Source organism: Hydra vulgaris, chromosome 08 (assembly GCF_038396675.1).
Source record: "Hydra vulgaris chromosome 08, alternate assembly HydraT2T_AEP".
NCBI lineage: Eukaryota > Metazoa > Cnidaria > Hydrozoa > Anthoathecata > Hydridae > Hydra > Hydra vulgaris.
The window spans coordinates 2,431,949-2,453,361 of record NC_088927.1 but is presented as its reverse complement, the minus strand read 5'-3'; the positions used below and the strand labels follow the sequence as shown (position 1 = coordinate 2,453,361).

The 21,413-nt window shown below is 28.7% G+C and overlaps 2 protein-coding genes and 1 long non-coding RNA gene across 3 annotated transcripts; 1 reads left to right on the top strand and 2 right to left on the bottom strand.

Annotated features, from left to right (window-relative positions):
• Positions 1-2,128: 2,128 nt before the first annotated feature.
• On the bottom strand, positions 2,129-3,661 carry LOC136082924 (uncharacterized). The gene has a single exon (XM_065802338.1). It carries the CDS (start codon positions 3,659-3,661, stop codon positions 2,129-2,131), a length of 1,533 nt encoding a protein of 510 aa, XP_065658410.1.
• A 3,560-nt stretch (positions 3,662-7,221) lies between these two features.
• On the bottom strand, positions 7,222-8,238 carry LOC136084111 (uncharacterized). The gene is made up of 2 exons (XR_010640346.1): positions 8,087-8,238; positions 7,222-7,403 (listed from the first exon to the last, which is right to left on the bottom strand). It is a non-coding gene; the product is annotated as an uncharacterized LOC136084111 (long non-coding RNA).
• An 8,580-nt stretch (positions 8,239-16,818) lies between these two features.
• On the top strand, positions 16,819-17,733 carry LOC136082923 (E3 SUMO-protein ligase ZBED1-like). Its single transcript, XM_065802337.1, has one exon. The coding sequence runs from the start codon at positions 16,819-16,821 to the stop codon at positions 17,731-17,733; it is 915 nt and encodes a 304-aa protein (XP_065658409.1).
• The last annotated feature ends 3,680 nt before the right edge of the window (positions 17,734-21,413 follow it).

Below are 21,413 nucleotides of genomic sequence, written 5' to 3'. Positions count from 1 at the left end.
TTCAAAAACAACCAACTTAAAAACACAACCACGCTTTCAAAATAACTTTGGCTTACAAAAGATAAATTAAAAATAACACTCAATATAACATGGTTCATCATAAAAAAAGCCCCCGCCTACAACAACATAACTAAAAAATCCCTATTATGCATATACAAAAAAATAATAGTTTTATTGCATAAAAATGCCAAAGAATTAAACAAAAAAGGCGACCTAATATCCAAGTGTCGCCATGAGAACAAATTTTTCCTGGGGCCGTATTCTCATCTCTCTGTTAAACTTAACGGAGCGTTGGTCAAAAACTTATTATTAACTACATTAATAAAAAAATTCTTTAAAAATATAATTTTTTCAACAGAAATGTTTTATTTTGGTATTAGTTTTATTTAAACGAATTTATAGAAATTTTCGCCGTTTCTTTATATAGAAATATTGTAATGAAATTTTAGACAAAACCTCCGTTAAGCTTAACGGAGATAACCACAAACCAAAAGATTGGTTTGATCTTATATATATATATATATATATATATATATATATATATATATATATATATATATATATATATATATATATATATATATATATATATATATATATATATATATATATATATATATATATATATATATATATATATATATACATTATACATATATAATAAATAAGACTAAATATTTTCACAACTATAAGTTTCATGCTACATGATCATGTAGCATGAAGTTCAAAATTTATGCATGAAGTTCAAAATTGGGGCAACTTGAACCCAAATGTCATTGTAGCAGCTTATGTTTGAAAATGATTAAATTTGTTTTCCATTAACATTAAACCCCAAAGTGTAATAATATATTTAAAAGGAGTTGATTTATCTGTTATTTTAACCATGCTTTTAATACTTGTTAGGTTATAAAATTCATACCTAAATAATGTTGATGGTTAGTTAAAGCTATTGTTGTACACCTTTTTGTGTATACTTCGTGCTATCATAACTGGTTCTACCAGAATCATTCGCAGATATAAAAGACAATTGAGATCTAGTGCTTACTAAGACTATACCAATCAAAACTTAGAGCAAGCCTGTATTAATATTGAACGTGGAGCTATGAGTCAACAATTTGCTCAAGAACAACCTAGAATCAGTTGTTCCAGCATTAAGAGAGCTTTTGAAGACAACGCCTTACTATCACATAGAAACATGCAAGGCATCCAGCTGTTTTTACGCCTGAAAAAGAACTGTCATTTTGTGATTACTTAAATAAAGTTTCAACTTTTGGCTACCCACTGACGTCATTTGATCTTCGAATTGTTGTGAAATCCTATCTAGATCGATTAGGGAGTGATCTTCAATGTTTCAATGATAATAGTTCCTAGTAGAAGTAAAAAAAAAAGTAGTTGAAAGTTTTTTTGATACAGTTTTATTAAACAATTGCTATGGGAATCGTCTAATAAAACTGTATTGTAATTTTTAATTAGAGCTGAGCTTTTAACTTTGGAAGATTTATGATATTCATGCAGATTCTTTAAATACTAGTGTTTCTATCTGGATCGGAAATGCGTCAATAACATGGAAAGATGTTTATTACATTGATTTATGTCTATATTATAATCATTTTCGAAAGAGAATTTATATATTTGGTTTTCCAAAAATAACAACTTCCTGATACAATAACATTTTTGTAACATACACCTTTTCACAGAGAATAATAGCAGTAATTTCCTAGTTGAAATTTCCAAATTAAAAAAAAGTAGTAGAAGGTTCCTTGCAATTTTAGAATAAACTAATAATCTATCTGAGAGGAAAATTGTGCATTTTAGTTTAACCGTTTTGAAGTTTTGATGTCTTTCAGATGATATACTAAAGTGTTGCTAGACGTTTTAAAACTCGCATTAGGTAAACGCTCTATCCAACGTGTAATATTAATTCTATTTTTTTTTTTTTCTCACACTTTTTGTAAATATCTTTACTCAATATATATATATTTGCAAATACCCTTGAGGGTATAATAAACATTATAAACGTTATATACAATGTAATAAATGACACACCCACAACGTTCCTTCTGTCGCAACACAACAATAGTTTATATGTAATACAGTTATTTACACTAATTACAAAGCCCCTTGATCTCTAGATCACAAAGTCCGCATACTTATTCGGAAACCTCCGCACTCGCGTCGATCTTCGGAGATTCAGGTTATCCGCGATGGGTTCTTCCAATTCTCTGATAGACAAGTCAACTACAATGGGAGCAGGATGGACGTCCGACATGTGTCTCGGCAATCCATTGATTTCTACCGAAACTCCTCGTCCTTCATTTGAGACTCTTCCTCTGTTCCATTCGCTTGTGCGTTTTGAGTCAGGTGGTTTTACAAATACTTCTTGTCCTTGTGTATAGTTGTGGAGAACTTCCACGTTAGTTTTGGCAGAAATTGTGTGTGGTTTCCACTCGTAGGAAAATATAGCTTTGTAAGGGAGCGATGTTTCCTCGCCATTCTTTCTGGGAGCTATGTTATACCAATATACCATTTTTAACCGGTCTTTGCCACTTCTGGCTGCCATGCGCTTGATTGTGCAATGATGACGTTCAACAATTCCATTTCCAGATGGCCTGTAAACGCAACGAAACAGGATGGACACTCCCCATTCTGCGCATAATTCACCAACAAGTTTTGAGCGAAAAGTCTTGCTGTTGCCAAGTAGAACTTGCCACGGAGGTCCTCTTTCTCGGAATATTTCTTCTAAATGGAAGCACACTGTTGTTTCTTTCTCGTTCTGTAGCCTTCTCCAAATTGCAAACTTGCTCCTTTTTCCATAGTCAATAATAGACAAATAAATCTTTGATTTGTAGTGGGTTATGTCAATAGCCAAACGATGCCAGCTCTTTCCAACTTCAAGATTTCCTTCTTCCCATCTAATTGGCGCAGGATCCATCAATAAACATCTTTCGCAACTTTTCACGACTGATTCAACGTCTTTTCTGCAAACTTTCTCCTTCGGATATGTCTGTTTCATCAAATAAAGTGTTCGATTGACTCCAAAGTGATGAAGATTATGAAACGACTTCACATCAGGCGGTACAATGTTTGCTGTCATTGCAGAATGGTTTGAATGCAACCAGTTCTGTGGTACCCTCGTAAGAGCATCGGCTTTGTTTTCTGCTGACTTTACCAGGAAAAGTTTTAATTTTATATTGCACTCCTTCACAAGGTCTTTAATTAACGACAACCGGCGACGGGCAAGTAGTTCTCCAAGACCGTGTACTCGAACGGGTTTGTCACCGATAATTAAGGAGCTCAACCAACCGACAACAGTAGCCGAATCACACTTTATGTTAATACATTTGAATCCCCATTTTGCTGCTAGATTAATTCCTTTTATCACGGCTTCTAACTCTGCAAGAGTAATGTGAGCCGTATTATCTTGTTTCCTCAACCACGAACAGTATTCTACTATTTCCCCAGCCACTTCCAAAACTATGCCAACAGCTAAACTGCTTGCATCGCACCACACTGTTGCTTCAGAAATGTTTTTGATGTTCCATGACCCAACAATGGGATTTTCCTTTGTAATTCTTTCATTCAAACTGCTTACTAATTTAACAACACGTTCGTTCACCAAAGAGTCCCATCCACAACTACTCGAAACTCTTTTTAGCTGCATGAAGGGCGCAGCCAATTTGCTATTGGAAAATGTCCGGTCAGCTGTCCGCACCAAGAAAAGATTTGCCGACGTGTCATTTTTCCTTCCGGAACTTTGGGTATGTTGTCACGTTTCCAACGGACTTGGTTGCATTGTTTGTACACTCGCAATCCAAGCACACGACCACCGACATGTTTTTTTGGCAACTTAGAATCCAAGCCATATTTTTTCAAAAGTTCTTGAACTCTGCAACTTGACACTATGTTATTATTGACAATGATATCATCAATAAATGAATCCGTCCCAGACTCGACAAATTATCTAAGGATAATACCTTTTTTAAGATTTTATTCATTATTCTGGGCGCCACATTTAAACCAAAACCCAATCTTGTTAGACAGTAACGCTGCCCTTCATATTCCACAACTTGATATTTCCATAATGCTTCGTCGACACGAGTTTGCAGGTACGCTTTCTTTAAGTCAATTATCTCAAGATTTTCTCCCAACTTTCTCCAGTTGCGAAGTTTGGTACTGCAAACATCGCCATCTGCAGTATGACTGGATACAAATTGATTTAACTCCCGGTAGTCCATCACCGGACGTATTTTTAACTTACTTCGTTGAGTTACTGCCATCAATGGAATGATGCCATTACATCTCCCTTCAGTTTGGTTTCAGCCATCCCTATGCTATCCATTCACTTATTTCCATTGCGTACTCACTTTTAACGTCTTCAGAGATATGAAAGTTGGTGGTTCCATTAGCCATTTCCAAGACACGCTCCAACTGCTATTTATGAATTCTGCTACGAAGTCTTTATCAATCAGCTTTAGAATAGTAGACGAGGATACTTCACTCGTTTTTTCTTGAGAAACGGCAGCAGCACCGATAGTTAGTTGTTCCACATTGAACTTTATGGTTTTGCCGTCTCTCCCGACTTGGACACCTCCAAGTAGTCGTATTGCGTCCATACCAAGTAGCATTTGATATTCGGGAACAATGTCTGCCACCAGGCATTCCAAATCGATGGTGGTATCATTTATAGAAAGATTAACAACAATCTGGTGTTTTATTTCAATTAAGTTTCCATTCATCATAACAACCTTTTCTCTTGCGAGTTTGACATTTTTTGCGTTTACAATTTCCCGACTTAAAATGGATTTGGAGCATCCAGTATCCAACAATGGTTTTATTTTTCTTCCATTAACATATACGCAGAGAGTTGGCGGTTTTAAATTTTGTGGGAAGCCGCTCGCACAAAAACGGGTGGCTTCCCTTCCATTTTTTTTGAGTTCGTACACTTTTTATAGCAGTGCAGGGCCAGGTGATTGTTCATTCCACACACAAAGCACCTCTTCTTGTCAATTTCTTCGCTACAATTTCGACTGATATGTCCATCTTCGCCGCAACGGTAGCAAGTTATGGTCTTTTTTCCGCGTCCTTGAGGAACCTACCTTGGACTGATGGCAACAGGATTCACGCAACTAACAAAACATGATTCTTTTGGTAACCCGAGAATGACATTTATCCACTCTTCGCTTACGAGAGATGATATTAGCTCGCTCAGCCTCGTTAATTCTGCGAGATATACGTCAACAGACTCGTTCTCTTAAAGACGGCGATTTACGAATTTTTCGTATGCTGTTAGCAGAGAAGCAGAGAAGGCAGTAGTCAGTGCATTTTTCACTTCGTTGTAGTCTTCTTTTATTTCATCACTAAGACCTTGATAAACGGCAAACGCTCCGCCAGAGAGAAATAAGGGGAGCACCACATGCAACTCGTCAACGTTTTGAAGTTTTGCTACCAGTTCCAATTTCTGTATCCATTCTGAAAATTCACCCGAACCATCGTATTGCGAATCTACAAACTTTATCACGATACTCATTGCCGAAATAGCTTGTAATATTAATTCTATATTTGTTTTTTCTCACACACTTTGTAAATATCTTTACTCAATATATATACATTTGCAAATACCCCCGAGGGTATAATAAACATTATAAACGTTATATACAATGTAATAAATGACACACCCACAACGCTCCTTCTGTCGCAACACAACAATAGTTTATATATAATACAGTTATTTACATTAATTACCCAACGTGTTTTCTTCTCTTTGTCTCTGGGAAATCTATAAATTTTATAAAACATTTTTTAGTCGTTTGACTTCTTCAATGATAAATAACTGGTAGAACAGCAATAAACACATTTCACCATTTTTCATAAACATAAACAAATTTCACCATTTTCATAATAGGTTAAATAAATAAACCAACAGACGGTGCTATTTGATTTAGTCTTTATAATTATAAAACCTCTTTATTTAATGTTTACACACTTTATTAAAAAAAGTTTTATTAACGGAGAGTGGATATTTTACAGAGTTTCTGTCTTTGCAAAACAATTTTTTTTTTGCTACAGGTTCTCACTTGATGACTTATAGTCACAACGTTAGACCTCCTTGTTAATAAAAAGATTAAACGTAAATAGGCTCAACATATAAAAATTATTGGGGGTATGTATAGAGTTGTTTCAAAATATGACAAATCGACTTTTGCTACAGTTGCTACAGTCGAATTGCCATTTTATTTAACTCCCAGTTCAATTTAAGTTGATACGCTGAAAAATGTTTGACATTCTCTTAAAATTTTATGGGCATGTGAGACAAAACCCGATAAAAACATGGGTTTTTCAGTGAAGCATTTCATTTTTCCAAATGAAATATTTCTGCAACATAGTCAACTTGGCTCAGACAGTTGACTATGTTGTATACAGTTTTGAATAAATTTTTGAAGCGCCGCATTTTGATTACCTGTACCCTGCATATCTTATTTAAAATTATTTTTCTATTTTGCATGAAAAAAAAAAAATGTATTTAAAAAAAAAAAAGTGAAAAAAAACTGACTGTAGCATTTGCTACACTTGCTACAGCCTGGATCCGCTCCTGATATATATGTATATATATATATATATATATATATATATATATATATATATATATATATATATATATATATATATATATATATATTTCAAGTTTATATATATATATATATAAATATATATATATATAAATATATATATATAAATATATATATATATATATGAATATATATATATATATATATAAATATATATATATATATATATATATATATATATATATATATATATATATATATATATATATATATATATATATATATATATAGGTACGTGGACTGATTTTTTTAGATTGAGCATATCCTAGAATGTTATATATCATTAGAAAGCCCTTCAGTACAGTATTTTAAAGATGAAAAAATTATTAAAAACGAACAATTTAAAAAAAAGTTATGACGTTTTTAGTAGCAAATTTTCGATATATGGATTTATTGAAGAAACTGGTTCCAAAAAATTTTTTTTTTCCACTAAAATTGTTATAACTTTGTCAAATCTTATCCAAATGCCTATACCTTGGTATCAAAAGATAGATGTAAGAGTAGGCTATAAGTTCACATAATTCTATAGATAAAAGGGGTGTTTAGAGGGCCAGAGGGGTACCGGAAAACCATCATAACTTTAAAAAAATACAAGTTTTTCACACGAAAGAGTGTTTTTCTGATAAAATATGTTATCTTTATACATAAAAAGTTAATCTGATTTGCTTCCATTCCATTCCCAAATATTAGTGGTCTATTTTAGATTAAAGGGTGGATGTCTTTGTTACGTTTAAACACCCTCGTAGTGAAATGTTACATTTTGATAAATATTTTAACCTAAAAAACATTGATTATATTTTGCGTTAAAAAGTTTAAATTACATTTTCTTATTTTACATCATATATAAGTGGTGTATAAATTGACATTAGAGGTGGGACATGTGCCACGCCCAACGGCCGCGCCCAACGACCCCCCCCCCTCCCAGTCTTATCCAAATTAAAAAAAAAATTTGTAAGATATTCGAAAAAAGGTTTTAAATTGAGTTTATTGAAAAAGAGAAAAAAGTATTCGAAATTATTTTACTAGAGGAGGGGCGTGTGCCACGCCCAATGACCCCCCCCCCCCCCTTTTTATTCAAACTTGAAAAAAATGTCAATGAAAATTAAAAAAAAAATTTTTAATTGTGTTTATTTGAAAAGGGAGAAATAACTTTACAAATCTCACCACATTACACTAAACAAAGAAATAATATATAATAATTTATTAGAAATTAATAACATTATAAATAATGTAAAAAAATAAACTATTATTTCAACATCAATAATGCAAATATAATTTTTAGGAACTGTAAACATAAGGTAAACTAATTTAAAATCAAATAACTATTAACAAAGTCAACAGTTTAAACAAACTAAAACAAGAATAGTAAATAAGTATGCAAAATACTCTTCACATTTATTGACATTTGAAATATTCTATATTCTAAAATCATTAACATATACAAACTGATACAAACTTACCAGTGATAGGCTGTGTAGATTCAACTAAAAATAACAAAAAAATTGTACACAAAATAATTTGAAATTGTCAACAGTAAGTTACAAATTTAACAATCGTCAAAGCTGTTCTGCTTTAAAATGTAATATAAAACAATTTAATATAAAACAATTTAATATAAAACAATTTAATATAAAACAATTTAATATAAAACAATTTTATATAAAATTTAATATAAAACAATTAATTGTGAAAGTGATAGACTGAATAAATAATATGAACAACGTATTAATCAATGATAGCTTAAAAAATGTTAATGAGAGTAAAAACTCCACTGCACTTTGAGGGATAACACAATACTAATGCATTAAATAATGTATATAAATAGAAACATAAATTCAATAATCATTCAGAAACATTTCTAAATCATAAATTTACAAGCAGAAGGTTGTGCACATGGAACTAAACATTTTATAAAAATTTGTAATTGATAAGAAAGGTGTGTACATGTTTGCAAATAATAGTTTTTAAACTTACTAGTCATAGTAGTCGCTGAAGATAAAACTAATGATTTCAAAGTTGTAATTAAAAATAAATACTGTAACTGCCAAGATATGCATAAACATATTAAAAAGTAAAAATTTGTAAACATACCACTTATAGTAGATGTAGAAAGAACTGAGGTTAAAAAATACTTAAAAAAAATTTATATTTCAGTTGTTGAAAATATATACACATATTAAAAAGTAATAATTGGTAAACTTACGATTCGTTGAAGACAAAGATGTAATTAAAATTCAAAATTTGTAATAAAAAATAAATATTGCAAATAATGACTTTGAAATTAGTAATCTTTAAAATCTATTCACAGATTAAAAAGTTTTAGCAAATTCTATAATCATTAACATATACAAACTGATACAAACTTACCAGCGATATGCTGTGTAGATTCGATTAAAAGTAACAAAAATAGTTGTACACAAAATAATTTGAAATTATTAACAGTAAGTTACAAATGTAACAATTGTCAAAGCTGTTCTGCTTAAGGTGCAACAACTATACTAATGAAATGAAAATAAGCAATGAAAATATAACTATTAAAATATAAAGATAATATATTTATAAGCAACAAGATAACATTAGGAATAGTTATAAATTTATGTAAACAATAAACACAGATAAAGATACTATACAATAAGTAAAAAACTTTAACTTAAGTTTTTTAAGTGTTTCTATATAAAAAAGATATTATAAATGTTTACTATTTATGTTTACATTATGTTTACATTATATTACATGTTACATATAATTATACATTATATTACATAATCACTTACTATTTATGTTTACATTATTTTACTATTTTACTATACTACTATATGGTTTACTATTTATGTTTACATTATGTTTACATTATATTACATGTTACATATAATTATATATTATATTACATAAATCAAGAATACATTATATTACATGTTACATATAAATGTTTACTATTTATGTTTACATTATGTTTACATTATATTACAAATGTTTACATTAACTCATTGTATACTATTTTCTCTTTGTGATTATGTTAATGTTTTTTTAATGAATAAACCCAAAATTTATGTAATTTATACTAATGAAATCTCAAAAAATCAACAAAAAGCCAGGTAGGATCTACTAAAAAAGAAATAAATATTAGACATGCTTATATAATGATTTAAACAATAACCCAAAGATAAAGAAGTATATAATCCAAAAATAATAAAAGACAATAATAATGATATCTTTTGTTATATTTTAAAAACACGAAGAAGTTTTTTGTTAAGATTAAACTAATGAAGTATGAAATATTTTTATTAATATGTGATATCTTAATAAAATTGTCAACTGGTACTAACTATTAACAATCAATTCAATAGTTTAATAGGCTATTATAAACCACATATAAATAAGTATATTACATACTTCATTAATTTAATCTTAACAAAAAACTTCTTAGTGTTTTTAAAATATTAAATGTTAGTGTTTTAAAATATTAAAACTGTTGCAATTGAATACCAACAGTTTTAATCTGAAACATTAATCTTTTTTTTATATGTTACATAAAGAACTTTTTACATTAATCATTATATTTTGGATTTGAAAATAGTTATTAATACTATTATCATGAATAAAAAAAATTGAACTTACTATCTGTTAGTGCATCTAAAACAGTTTTATTAAGCTTGTTCATATTAAATTAAATCTAATAATATAAATTAAAATAATTTAAAATAAGATTTTTATTTGAATCGCCCCCTTATCCGGATTTCGGTCCCACCCGGATTTCGCTTAGCAAAAAATAAACAAACAGAAAAACTGAAATTTGGTACCTAAAGTCCAACACTAATTAGACTAATTGCTTATAATTATTTTTCGTTGAAATTTGGCATGTTTATAGAAAATGCATGAAGCAAACTATTTTAATAATAAAAAAAGCGGACTCTACATTTCTTCGACCACAAATCCAAGTGACAACATCAACCAAATTTTCATGCAAAATTCTCAGCAAAATACTCCATAAAAAAGTATGGTAGCGATACACAATATTTATATAAAAATCAAGCCAAACCTTTCTTCTTTACAAAAGTCGTCAAGGTTTATATATGCTTCTAAAAAGAACCACATCAAAAAACCGTTTGCCTAAGGCTTCCTGAAAAAAGTGGTATACTTGGTATAACACTAATTAAACTAATTGCTTATCATTATTTTTCATTGAAATTTGGCATGTGCATAGAAAATGCATGAAGCAAACTATTTTAATAATAAAATAGGCGGACTCTACATTTCTTCGACCACAAATTTATGAGAGAACATCAACCTAATATTCAGGAGCAAAATATCCCATTAAAAAGTTAGTAACCATGCATAAAAGTATTTAAAAGATCAAGATTAGCTTTTCTTCTTTCCAAAAAGTATCTATGTGTATATGTGTTTCTAAAAAGAAACTCCACAAAACTACGTCTGTCTCACGCTGTCTAAAAAAGAGTTAAAAAAACGAGAACCAAAATTTTAGCATAAAAATCGGTTCCGTAAATCGCGATTTCCACGTACCTATATATATACAGTGATGGGCATAGTTAACTAATTTTTTAGTTAACTTTTAGTTAAACTACTTTTTTTTAGTTAAATGTAATAGTTAAACTAAATTTTTTTATTTAAGTTAACTTTTAGTTTAACTCACTTTTTTCCTAGTTTAGTTGAAAAAGTTTAACTAAATTTTTATTTACTAAATTTTTTATATATCGCCAAATAAATTGTTCTATTTCTATGCACCACTCACCTGACCAAGGTCTCCAAGGATTCTGTTATTACTATTTTTATGTATTTATTTATTTAGTGCATGAACTGGACTTTTCAACATCATTTCCGCTTGGTCTGCTAATATCATAAATTCAAACTGTTAATCTAATAATCTGTTATTGTTATTGATAACATGAACAGCTTACTTGTGAACATGTGCTACAAAGATGTTAAACTAAAAAGTGATAAACCTGATGAAAAAAATTTTAGGGCTAGTTGTGTTGAATTTTAAAAACTTTTAAAAAGTTGAATTTTAGTTAACTATTTCTAATTAGTTTAAGTTAACTACTTTTTATAAAAAGTTTGTAACTAAAAGTTTAACTACTTTTTTTTAGTTTTAGTTAGTAGTTTAGTTAAACTATAATAAAAAAGTTTTGCCCATCACTGTATATATATACATATATATATATATATATATATATATATATATATATATATATATATATATATATATATATATATATATATATATATATATATATATACACACATATATATATACGTCAATGTATGCAATAGTCTTCGTATTATTTCATCAAAATACTTATTCTCAAATTTCTTCTTTATTTCTTTTTTGATATAATTTTATAGCAACTGATACTTCTTTTAAGAAAGGTTGTTAAAGAACTTTTATCTTTTTTGGTTATGTCTGGACAGACAAAAGTTTTACACTAAATTTTTACTGTTATTGTAGTTTCCTTTAAAAAATTATTTTTTTGATCACTTCTTGCAAAAAAATTTAACCTTTTATTTTTTTTTTACTTGATTTGAGTAAGTGTAACTTATTATTATGTGTTTTAAGTTATTTACTTTCATATCAAATAACTCTATAAAAATTAACAAATAAATAAACATTTTATTTTTTTGACTAACCCCAGTTAGCTCAAGTATGATGGTACAATATAAATTAAAGCGGTATTTTAATGACAATTTTTGAGGCTTGTTATCCAATATAAATTTTTCCAAATATCTTAGTTTTACTTAGTCTAAGTAAAACTAATATTATAACTTATATTTTTAAACTTATAAACTTATATTTTTTCTCTTTAAGTCTTAGAGAGAAAAAATCATTTAAACTTTTAAACTTATAAACTTTATATATATATATATATATATATATATATATATATATATATATATATATATATATATATATATATATATATATATATATATATATATATATATATATATATATATATAATAAATATTAATATAATAATTATATTAATAATTATATTATTATAATATAATATTAGAATTTATTATATATTAATATTATAATAATATTATAAATAATATTAATAATAATTATTAATAATAATATAATGTAATAAATATTAATAATATAATAAATATTAAATAAATATAATAATAAATAAATATAAATATTTATATATATAAACTTAAAAAATCATTTTAAACTTTTAAACTTATAAACTTAGATTTTTTCTCTTTAAGTCTTAGAGAGAAAAAATCATCTTAGCACAATCGTTTAAAAGAATCGGAAAAATATTTTGAAATAAAATAACATGGCAAACAATGTAAGTAAATTATTAATGTTATTGATATTTTTTCTCCAACTTTGTTTATATTACTGATTTCATATATTTGATATATATATATATATATATATATATATATATATATATATATATATATATATATATATATATATATATATATATATATATATATATATATATATATATATGTATATATATTTATATATATATATATATATAATAAATATATATATATATATAAATTAGTAAAAACACTTATCTAATTTTTGATTACTTCAACACTGTGTTTCACCATCAGTAGGTTCATCAGGAAGAATACTTCCTGATGAACCTACTTAACCCTAACCCTGACAGAAGAATTCTTCCTGATGAACCTACTGATGGTGAAACACAGTGTTGAAGTAATCAAAAATTAGATAAGTGTTTTTACTAATTTATTATTGCTCTGTTCTTTTAGAACATTAAGCACTCTGTTTGTAGAATACACTAACATAATTTATATATATATAAATTGTATATATAAATTATATATATAAATTATATATATATATATACATATATATATATATATATATATATATATATATATATATATATATATATATATATATATATATATATATATATATAAACGATACTTGCTGACCTTACTTTTTCTAATTCCTAGAGTTTTATATAATGTACATAAACAGTTTATATTGTTTATAAAATTTAGAGTGTAAAGATATGATTTATATTATATGAATATACCGTAGAGCAGATTAACCATGAGCAAGATCTCGTCTCGTTTCTCGTGAGAAATGGGACTTCGCGTGAGAAACGAGAAATAGAAAATTCTCGCGAGAAGTAGAATGAGACACAGTGCAGTGGAGCATACTTCAAGACCATGGTAGACATCCTAAACAATTTTTTTTTTGATAATGAACAGGAACCATTTCCCGATTCCAAAAACGTATTAAACAAAATCATCCATTGGGGGCTTTTTGAGAAATTAGGTATTTTAGATTTTTGAGAGGTTGCGTGATAAAAAAAATCACATGAAGTCTGATTTTGGCGTTTTTTGTGTCAAAATGACCGTCTTTTAAAATCAAGAAGGTTTGTTTTTCTTCAACAATACTATCCGAGGTCGTATTCACTGTCAAATTGTCTTATACACATGAAACATGATGAATCCTTAAAATGAACCATGGCTGATTGAATACCCAGGCCTTTCTGTTGGTAAAATACTTCCAAACTCTTGATTTTTTTCAAGAAAAGGTTGCAAGCTTTGCCTTCCAGGCAATGCTGCCCTTGGTAAGATACCTGGTTGAGAACAATAGATCCCAGAAAAGAACTTATAGATATAAATCCCTCCTACTTGGTTTCAAATAACTTCTTTTCCATTTCTGAGATTAACTTGTCCACTACACCTAGCAGTATATGTAGACCAGTATATTAACTATTTCAATTATCTTCTTGGTTGGGTCCCCAGTTAATAGAGGTGAATGTACAACATTACTAAACTCTTTTGCATTTCCTAATTTTGCACTGTCCACCGCCCAATCATTGTACAGTTTGCAAAGAGAAGAAAACGTATAATGTTCAGATTTCATCATTTTGGGAGATGAGCTTTTACAGAATGGGCAAGGATGTTTAGATGCTGCTGTCTATTTGCCAACTATCTGGAGCAAAACTTTCAGATCTTCTGATACAGTGTAGCCCAAAGAATTTATCTTCAATTTATTAAGGATCATTTTTAAATTTTCATAGCTTTCATTCATTGAGACAAAATGGCGAGAATGAGAGTTTTGTGAACACTTGAATCCTTAAAATCTTGGCTTGAATATCCTTCCCCATTTCGACTTTTTTTTTTTGGGACAGTATGTGTCTTCATTTCTGGCTTTAATGTAATTGACAAAGTCACTTTAAGGTACCCTTGCCTCCCATCTACGCCAAGCTTGATATCAACATCATTAGGGACCTGAGTGGCCACAAGCTTTTCAACATCATTACAATATACTCCAGGAACCTCTTTCTCAACCATCTAAACATGCAAACAAAAATCAAAAATTAGTTACCTAGCCACTTTTGTTATACTAATTAAATGTTAATACTCAACCTGTCTAAAACTTGATGAAAAATATTTATGTGAATATTCAAAGTACTTACATAAAATGTGTTCTCTGCTAGAGATTTGTAAAGAAAAAAGATTTTAATTTATTTTTACCTCTTTTCCCCCTGAATTACTCGTTTCCTTCATAAAAATAGAAAGCTTTTCCCATTAAAAAGGTCTAGAATAGCATTATTATTGCTTGTCAATTTCTTACTGAATCCTGGTTTAACATTTACACCCTCAAACCGAAGAAACTGATTTATCTTAATCATTTTACGATCACTGCAGTCAAGTTTCAGTTAAAGTAGATTAAGTTTTTCTGATGTTAAATATGGTTTTTTTGGCTCAGTTCCAATCCTGACAACCATCTTATTCAGACCTAAAGTGTTTAGAATTATTTCCTTATCTGAAGTAAGATCTTTCAAAGATCTTGAAAGAACTCTTTGTTTCGTCACAGGGGATGCCGACTGTACAATAGCTGACAAATTCTTTTGTCTCTCTAATTTGGTGCAAGGATGAGACTTTCCTTTTCCAACTTAGGCGTAGCATGTATTGCATAAATTTCTCTCTACTAACTGGTTTTCAGGACCTCGAGCAACTGAATTTCCTGTAAAGCATTCTACCATTGGGACTGTAACTTCAATTTTTCCATTCTTTTTTCCATTTTCACAGATGAAACATTCACATTTGCCCCCTCTAGCAATTCTAGTGTTCAAATCTAAAAGAAAAAAATGTTCTTGGCATGAATATGCAACATATTTATTTATATATCACCTAATTGTTTAATGAAAATTGTAATTATATTTGGCATTTACCTTCATAACTTGGTCTGGATTTAATGGTTGGATGTGTTTTTGCCTCATGAGGCATTTTCTTAACTAATTAATCTATCTGAAAAAAAATTTCTTACTTGAATAAATTCTTTGTAAAATATAACAATGTCAACTTAAACACAAGTAGTGCTGCACAATTTCACATAAGTTGATATTAATTATGTAAACATTTACTAAAATCAGCTGATTAATTGGTAAACAGCTGTTATTGGTAAACAAAGTGTTTAAAATAATGTTTATTAAAAAAACATGTTATTTTATAAACTTTTATTAGTCAAAAGTATATACATAAAGTACATATATTAAGTACATATATTAAGTACATATATTAAGTATATATATTAATCAAAAGTTAATCAATATAAAATATTTCAAATTTTTTAGCTTGTTCTGAACACAGTGCATACTTCAAGACTATGGTAGACATCCCAAACAATTTTTTCCTCTCGAAAATCTAAAATACCTTATTTCTCAAAAAGCCCCTAATGGATGATTTTGTTTAATACGTTTTTGGAATTAGGAAATGGTCCCTGTTCATTATCCAAAAAAAAATTGTTTGGGATGTCTACCATGGTCTTGAAGTATGCTCCACTGCACTGTGGAGACTTAAATATTATATTATTTTCCAAATTAAAAATTATTATAATTTACAAAACGCTTAATAATTTGTTTTTTTAATTAATTAATATTTTGACTCCGTGATTTTAATAAATCTAATTTAAAATTTAATTTGTTTTTGACAAAAACAAATTAAATTTTTAATTAGATTTTTAATTAGATTTTTTTTTTAAATCTAATTAAAAAATTTTAATTAGATTTTAAATATTTTTAAGTAGATTTTAAATACAAAAACTTTTTGTATAAAATGGTGCACTTTCGACTTAATTTCATTAGTTTACCAATGGAATTCAACTTGACACATATTGTTCATATTGAAAAGAAATATTCTTGCCTCATTTCAACGATCAAAAATGTCACCAAGAAAAAACAAAATCTGGAGATATTTTCAAAAAACAAGTGACGGTGCTGAATGCAAGGCGTGCAAAAAGTCTTTGAAAACAAAAGATGGAAACACAAGCAGACTTCATCGTCACCTCAAAAAAAAACACAGCCAAGATTATGTTGAGTATTTTGAAAAAACTGACGACTCTCTTCTTCCTCCCCCTAAGAAGAAACGACGAACCATGGTCGAAATGCTTGAAACAAAGTCCAAATATGACAAAGACAATTCCATTCAAAAACCGTTTGGCTCTGCAATGCTGGATTACTTTTGCACTGATCTGGCATCTTTTTCAGCAGTCGAAGGAAGAGGTTTCAAGAAATTGTTTGACATTGCAAACCCTAAACTGAGCCTTTATCACAGAACAACTTATTCAAGAAAGCTTTCAATTCTGTCAAGAGAAGTTCAAGCTGGAATGAAGAGCATAATAACGGAGATTACGCCAAATCTAAAAAGTGCTGCATTTACTTCTGACCTTTGGACTTCTAGAGATCTGGACAGCTATATCTCTTGGACCTTTCATGCTATTGATGAAAATTGGAGGCTACATCACTGGACACCCCATGTCCAACATTTCCCAGGCAGACACACAGGTATCTTAATTGAAGGAAAGCTAGATTCTTTCTTAGAAGAACTAAATTTGCCTGCTGATTTGCCAATGTACTGCGTGAACGACCAGGCAAGAAACATGAAACTTGCAGTCAAATTGTCAAAGCGCCTTGGCCAATACTTGTGCAACAATCATATTTTGCAATGTGCAGTTCGAGACTCATTTGGAATGACTGCTGGAATGGATGATGCGTTGCAAACATGCAAAGATTTAGCTTCTTTAACTCACCAGTCAACAGTTGCAGCTGAGTTGCTTGAATCAGAATCAGACGCTTAAGGAATCAATTTTAGACATTTACGCCAATCTGTTGACACAAGATGGAATAGTGAACTGATTTGCATGGCTTTTGTCCTACATCTAAAGAGTGCAATTATCAGCTTATGTGCAAATGAAGATATTTTTTCTTCAAAGACCATCAGTGCATCACAGTAGAAATCAATCGAGGAAGCAGTAGAAATTTTAGCACCACTTAAAGAAGCTACAGAAACGTGGTCGGCTGAGTCTATTCCAACAATTAACACTGTCGCCGGTTCTCTTTATTTAATCCATGACAAAATTGATCAATTTATTGAGACGGATGGAAAAAATGGCTACGGTGTCTTGTATGCAAAAAACTTGAAAAGCTGCATTGAGAAAAGATTTCCTCTTTGTCACACTGGAAACTTATTGAGTGCTGCAGCAAACTACTTAAATCCTGCTGTAAAGGGACTTCACTTGAAGCTCTTCAAAATATTTCAAACAACAAAAGAATGGTTAGCCTCACAAGTTAAGGATAATGTTGAGTGCCAACCTGTTGCGTGAGTCCTTTCAGCAGATTTGTCCCCTAATTCAAAACTGAAGCGCAAGTTAAACGACAAACACAAGAGCCAACATCTGAACTGAATCCTATTTTGAGCGAAATGTGCCAGTATGAACATCTCCCTGATGCCAAAAAAGACTTTCCGATTCTTGATTGGTGGAAATTGCATTCAAATACATTGCCAGAACTCTCTTCATTAGCTAGACAAATTTTTAGCTATTCCAGCAAGTTTAACTAAATCAGAGAGAGTTTTTAGCTCAGGTGGAAATGTCGTCCGATCATTCAGACACAAATTACACCCAGAAAAAGTAGAATAAATCATCTTAATCAGAGAAAACATTGTCTTGTTGGGAAAATTTGGCAAAAAAATTCTGAATTAATATTTGAAAAAGTTGTTTACATTTGACAAATTTCATTTGTGTCTATTTGTCAAAACCATGTTTACATTTTTTTTTTTTACTTGGATTATAATAAATTTGTTTTCAAAAATTGTTAAATTTCTCGTCTCGTTTCATTTTTGGTCTCACGAGAAGTACTAACTTCTCGTCTCAGTTTGAAAAAACCTAGTCTCACTCATGGTTAGAGCAGATGAAAATTCTGTAGAGAAAATGCTGTAGAGTATGCTCCAAAGGAATGGTTTAATGGAAACAGCGAGTGTATGTGGCCAAAATGTAACATTACTATATTGAGAGGAGTGCATCGCAAGAGACAGATTCCCAATCAAGGTTGGGAAAGATACAAAATACGAATTTTATCAACTGCAAGTAATCATTTACCTGCAGTTAATAAACGCGGAGAATTTTAGAGGAAATATTGCAGAATATCGGCGTTTTTCACAAAAATTAATTATTTGTATTAAAGTATTAAACATGTTTCTTGATAAAAATAATTCACGTTAAAACATGTTAATATTAATATTAGATATAAAAATTTGAAAAATGACTAGATTGTTTTGAGACAGATACATCACCAAGGAAAATCTAGTTAAAGATTTATGTCATTACTAAATTATCCCGAAGAAATAAATTTACTTTCAGTAAGCTTTATTTGTTTGTTGTTAAGTAGTATAACTATAATTAAAGATAATTAAATTATAAATATTTGTATAAATGTAATAAACTGGAAAACTATATGTTTTCTAAAATTTTTTGTTTTTTGTTGTAGTCATTTCAGGAGTTTTTGCCACCCCCTCACATTGCTCACACTAAAAATTCTACTCAAACCATCACACCAATCACACAGTCAATTTAATACAGATTGACCTCCATTGAAAACCTACTTAAAGGTGAGAAATCTGTTCAAATACATATATTAGTGTTGTAAACCATAATAAATTAGTAAAACCATAATAATAATATTGTTGTAAACCATAATAAAAAAGTCTTTCATGTATATTTTGGCTTTTATCAAATATAAGAAAAAGGCTATACAAGAACTACAAACATCTATCGTATATAAATAGCGTAACTAATAACCGTATGTATAATAGATTATATATAAATAGCATTACTAATAACTGTAATATTCAGAAGACGGGAAGTGACGTCATTAATATTATATTACATTATTACTTAAATTATAACAATTAGTTTATCTTTCTTTTCAATACTTAGAATTATTTATATTTGATTAGATTTAGTAAAATCTGTGACTTCCACAAGAAAAGAAATAAAACGTCTGGTAGAACGTATGCCAATCGGTCATACTGATAAACGTTTATTTAAGAAAGCGAGTAACAAAGAAGAGTTAGATGTCATGTTATTACAATGTTAGGATTATGAAATAGCCTCACTGTTTGTAAGTTTTACTCAATATAAAACTTGTATTAATAAAATAAACAAAATGTTGTTGTAACTTATAAGTAAAACTTCCAATCTCTTTCATTGAAATTCAATTGAAAATTTATAAAAAATTTTAAAAATTAAATTATAAATATTGTATAACATTTATTATATAAATAATTACTAATAAATTATATAATTGTATTTATTAGTATTTATATATATATATATGTATATATGTATGTATTTATATAGTTTTGTGTTTTTAGTATTGTTTAATTACTTTTGATTTATAATATAGTTTAAATGTAACTCAACTATTTTAAATAGTTAATTTTCTGTATTTAGATGACCTGGCTAGCAACAACAGGTGGAAAATACATATCGGACATAGTACGAAACATTTTGAATATCTTCATGACTGATGAATTATAGATGAATTGTTGTCACTCTAAGAAACGGTCAAACAAATATTCTATTGAGGCGTTTGTAAAGTTTGTTGCAAGTAAGTATAGTAGCTATTACATTAGAGTGCATAATTTTTCAAAGTTCATACATTATCTTTATTAATAAAATTTACTCTACCCCTTTATAAATGAACTTTTTCTTTGTATCAATTAAATAATAATAAACTACTTTTAATTGCTGTTCGAAGGCATTGCAAAACACTACAGACAAAGATGTTAACAAAGCCATCCCCGCTTCACTGCATAACTCAGCAGATCTTGGTGGTAGTGCCGTAGTGATAAGGGTGGGGGGTTGTTTAGGCCTAGACCTCGAGCGCCATTTTGGTAAGGGGGGAAAATTGAACAATTTTACTTTCAATATTTTAAGTTAATTTATTGTAAAGGTGGCAATTTTCAATTGTTAAGATTATCAAAATCAAATTAAATGTATTCTGAAATAGATTTTACATTTCATGGAATATTTACATATAGTACAAGTACTAATTTTAAGTAAACACCATAATAAGAAACTAAAACACCAAACTAAAAAAACAAAAAACACACAAAAAACATACACACGCAAAAAAAAATATAAAACAGTAAAATACTTAAACGAAAAACTTTTGGAATAATAATTAAGTAAGAAGTTTGATAATTTAGGATATAATTCAAATTTCTTTTATACATCTATCTAGAATAAAAGACTTTTATATACCTAATTAAAATATAGCGATAAAAGAGAAGTAGATTATAATAATATACAGTAACAACATTGTAAATAATGTAGTAATATAAGTATCGGTAATAATAATAGGCAATAATAATAAAAACTCCAGTTATTGGTAATAATAATCAAAATAATAATAATACAAATGACAAAGATAACAATTCTATTAATAATAATAATAATAATAATAATAATAATAATAA

What these genes read in the sequence shown, in the direction of transcription:
- LOC136082924 (XM_065802338.1), bottom strand. Translation starts at nt 3,661, where the DNA reads ATGCAGCTAAAAAGAGTTTCGAGTAGTTGTGGATGGGACTCTTTGGTG.
- LOC136082923 (XM_065802337.1), top strand. Translation starts at nt 16,819, where the DNA reads ATGTCACCAAGAAAAAACAAAATCTGGAGATATTTTCAAAAAACAAGT.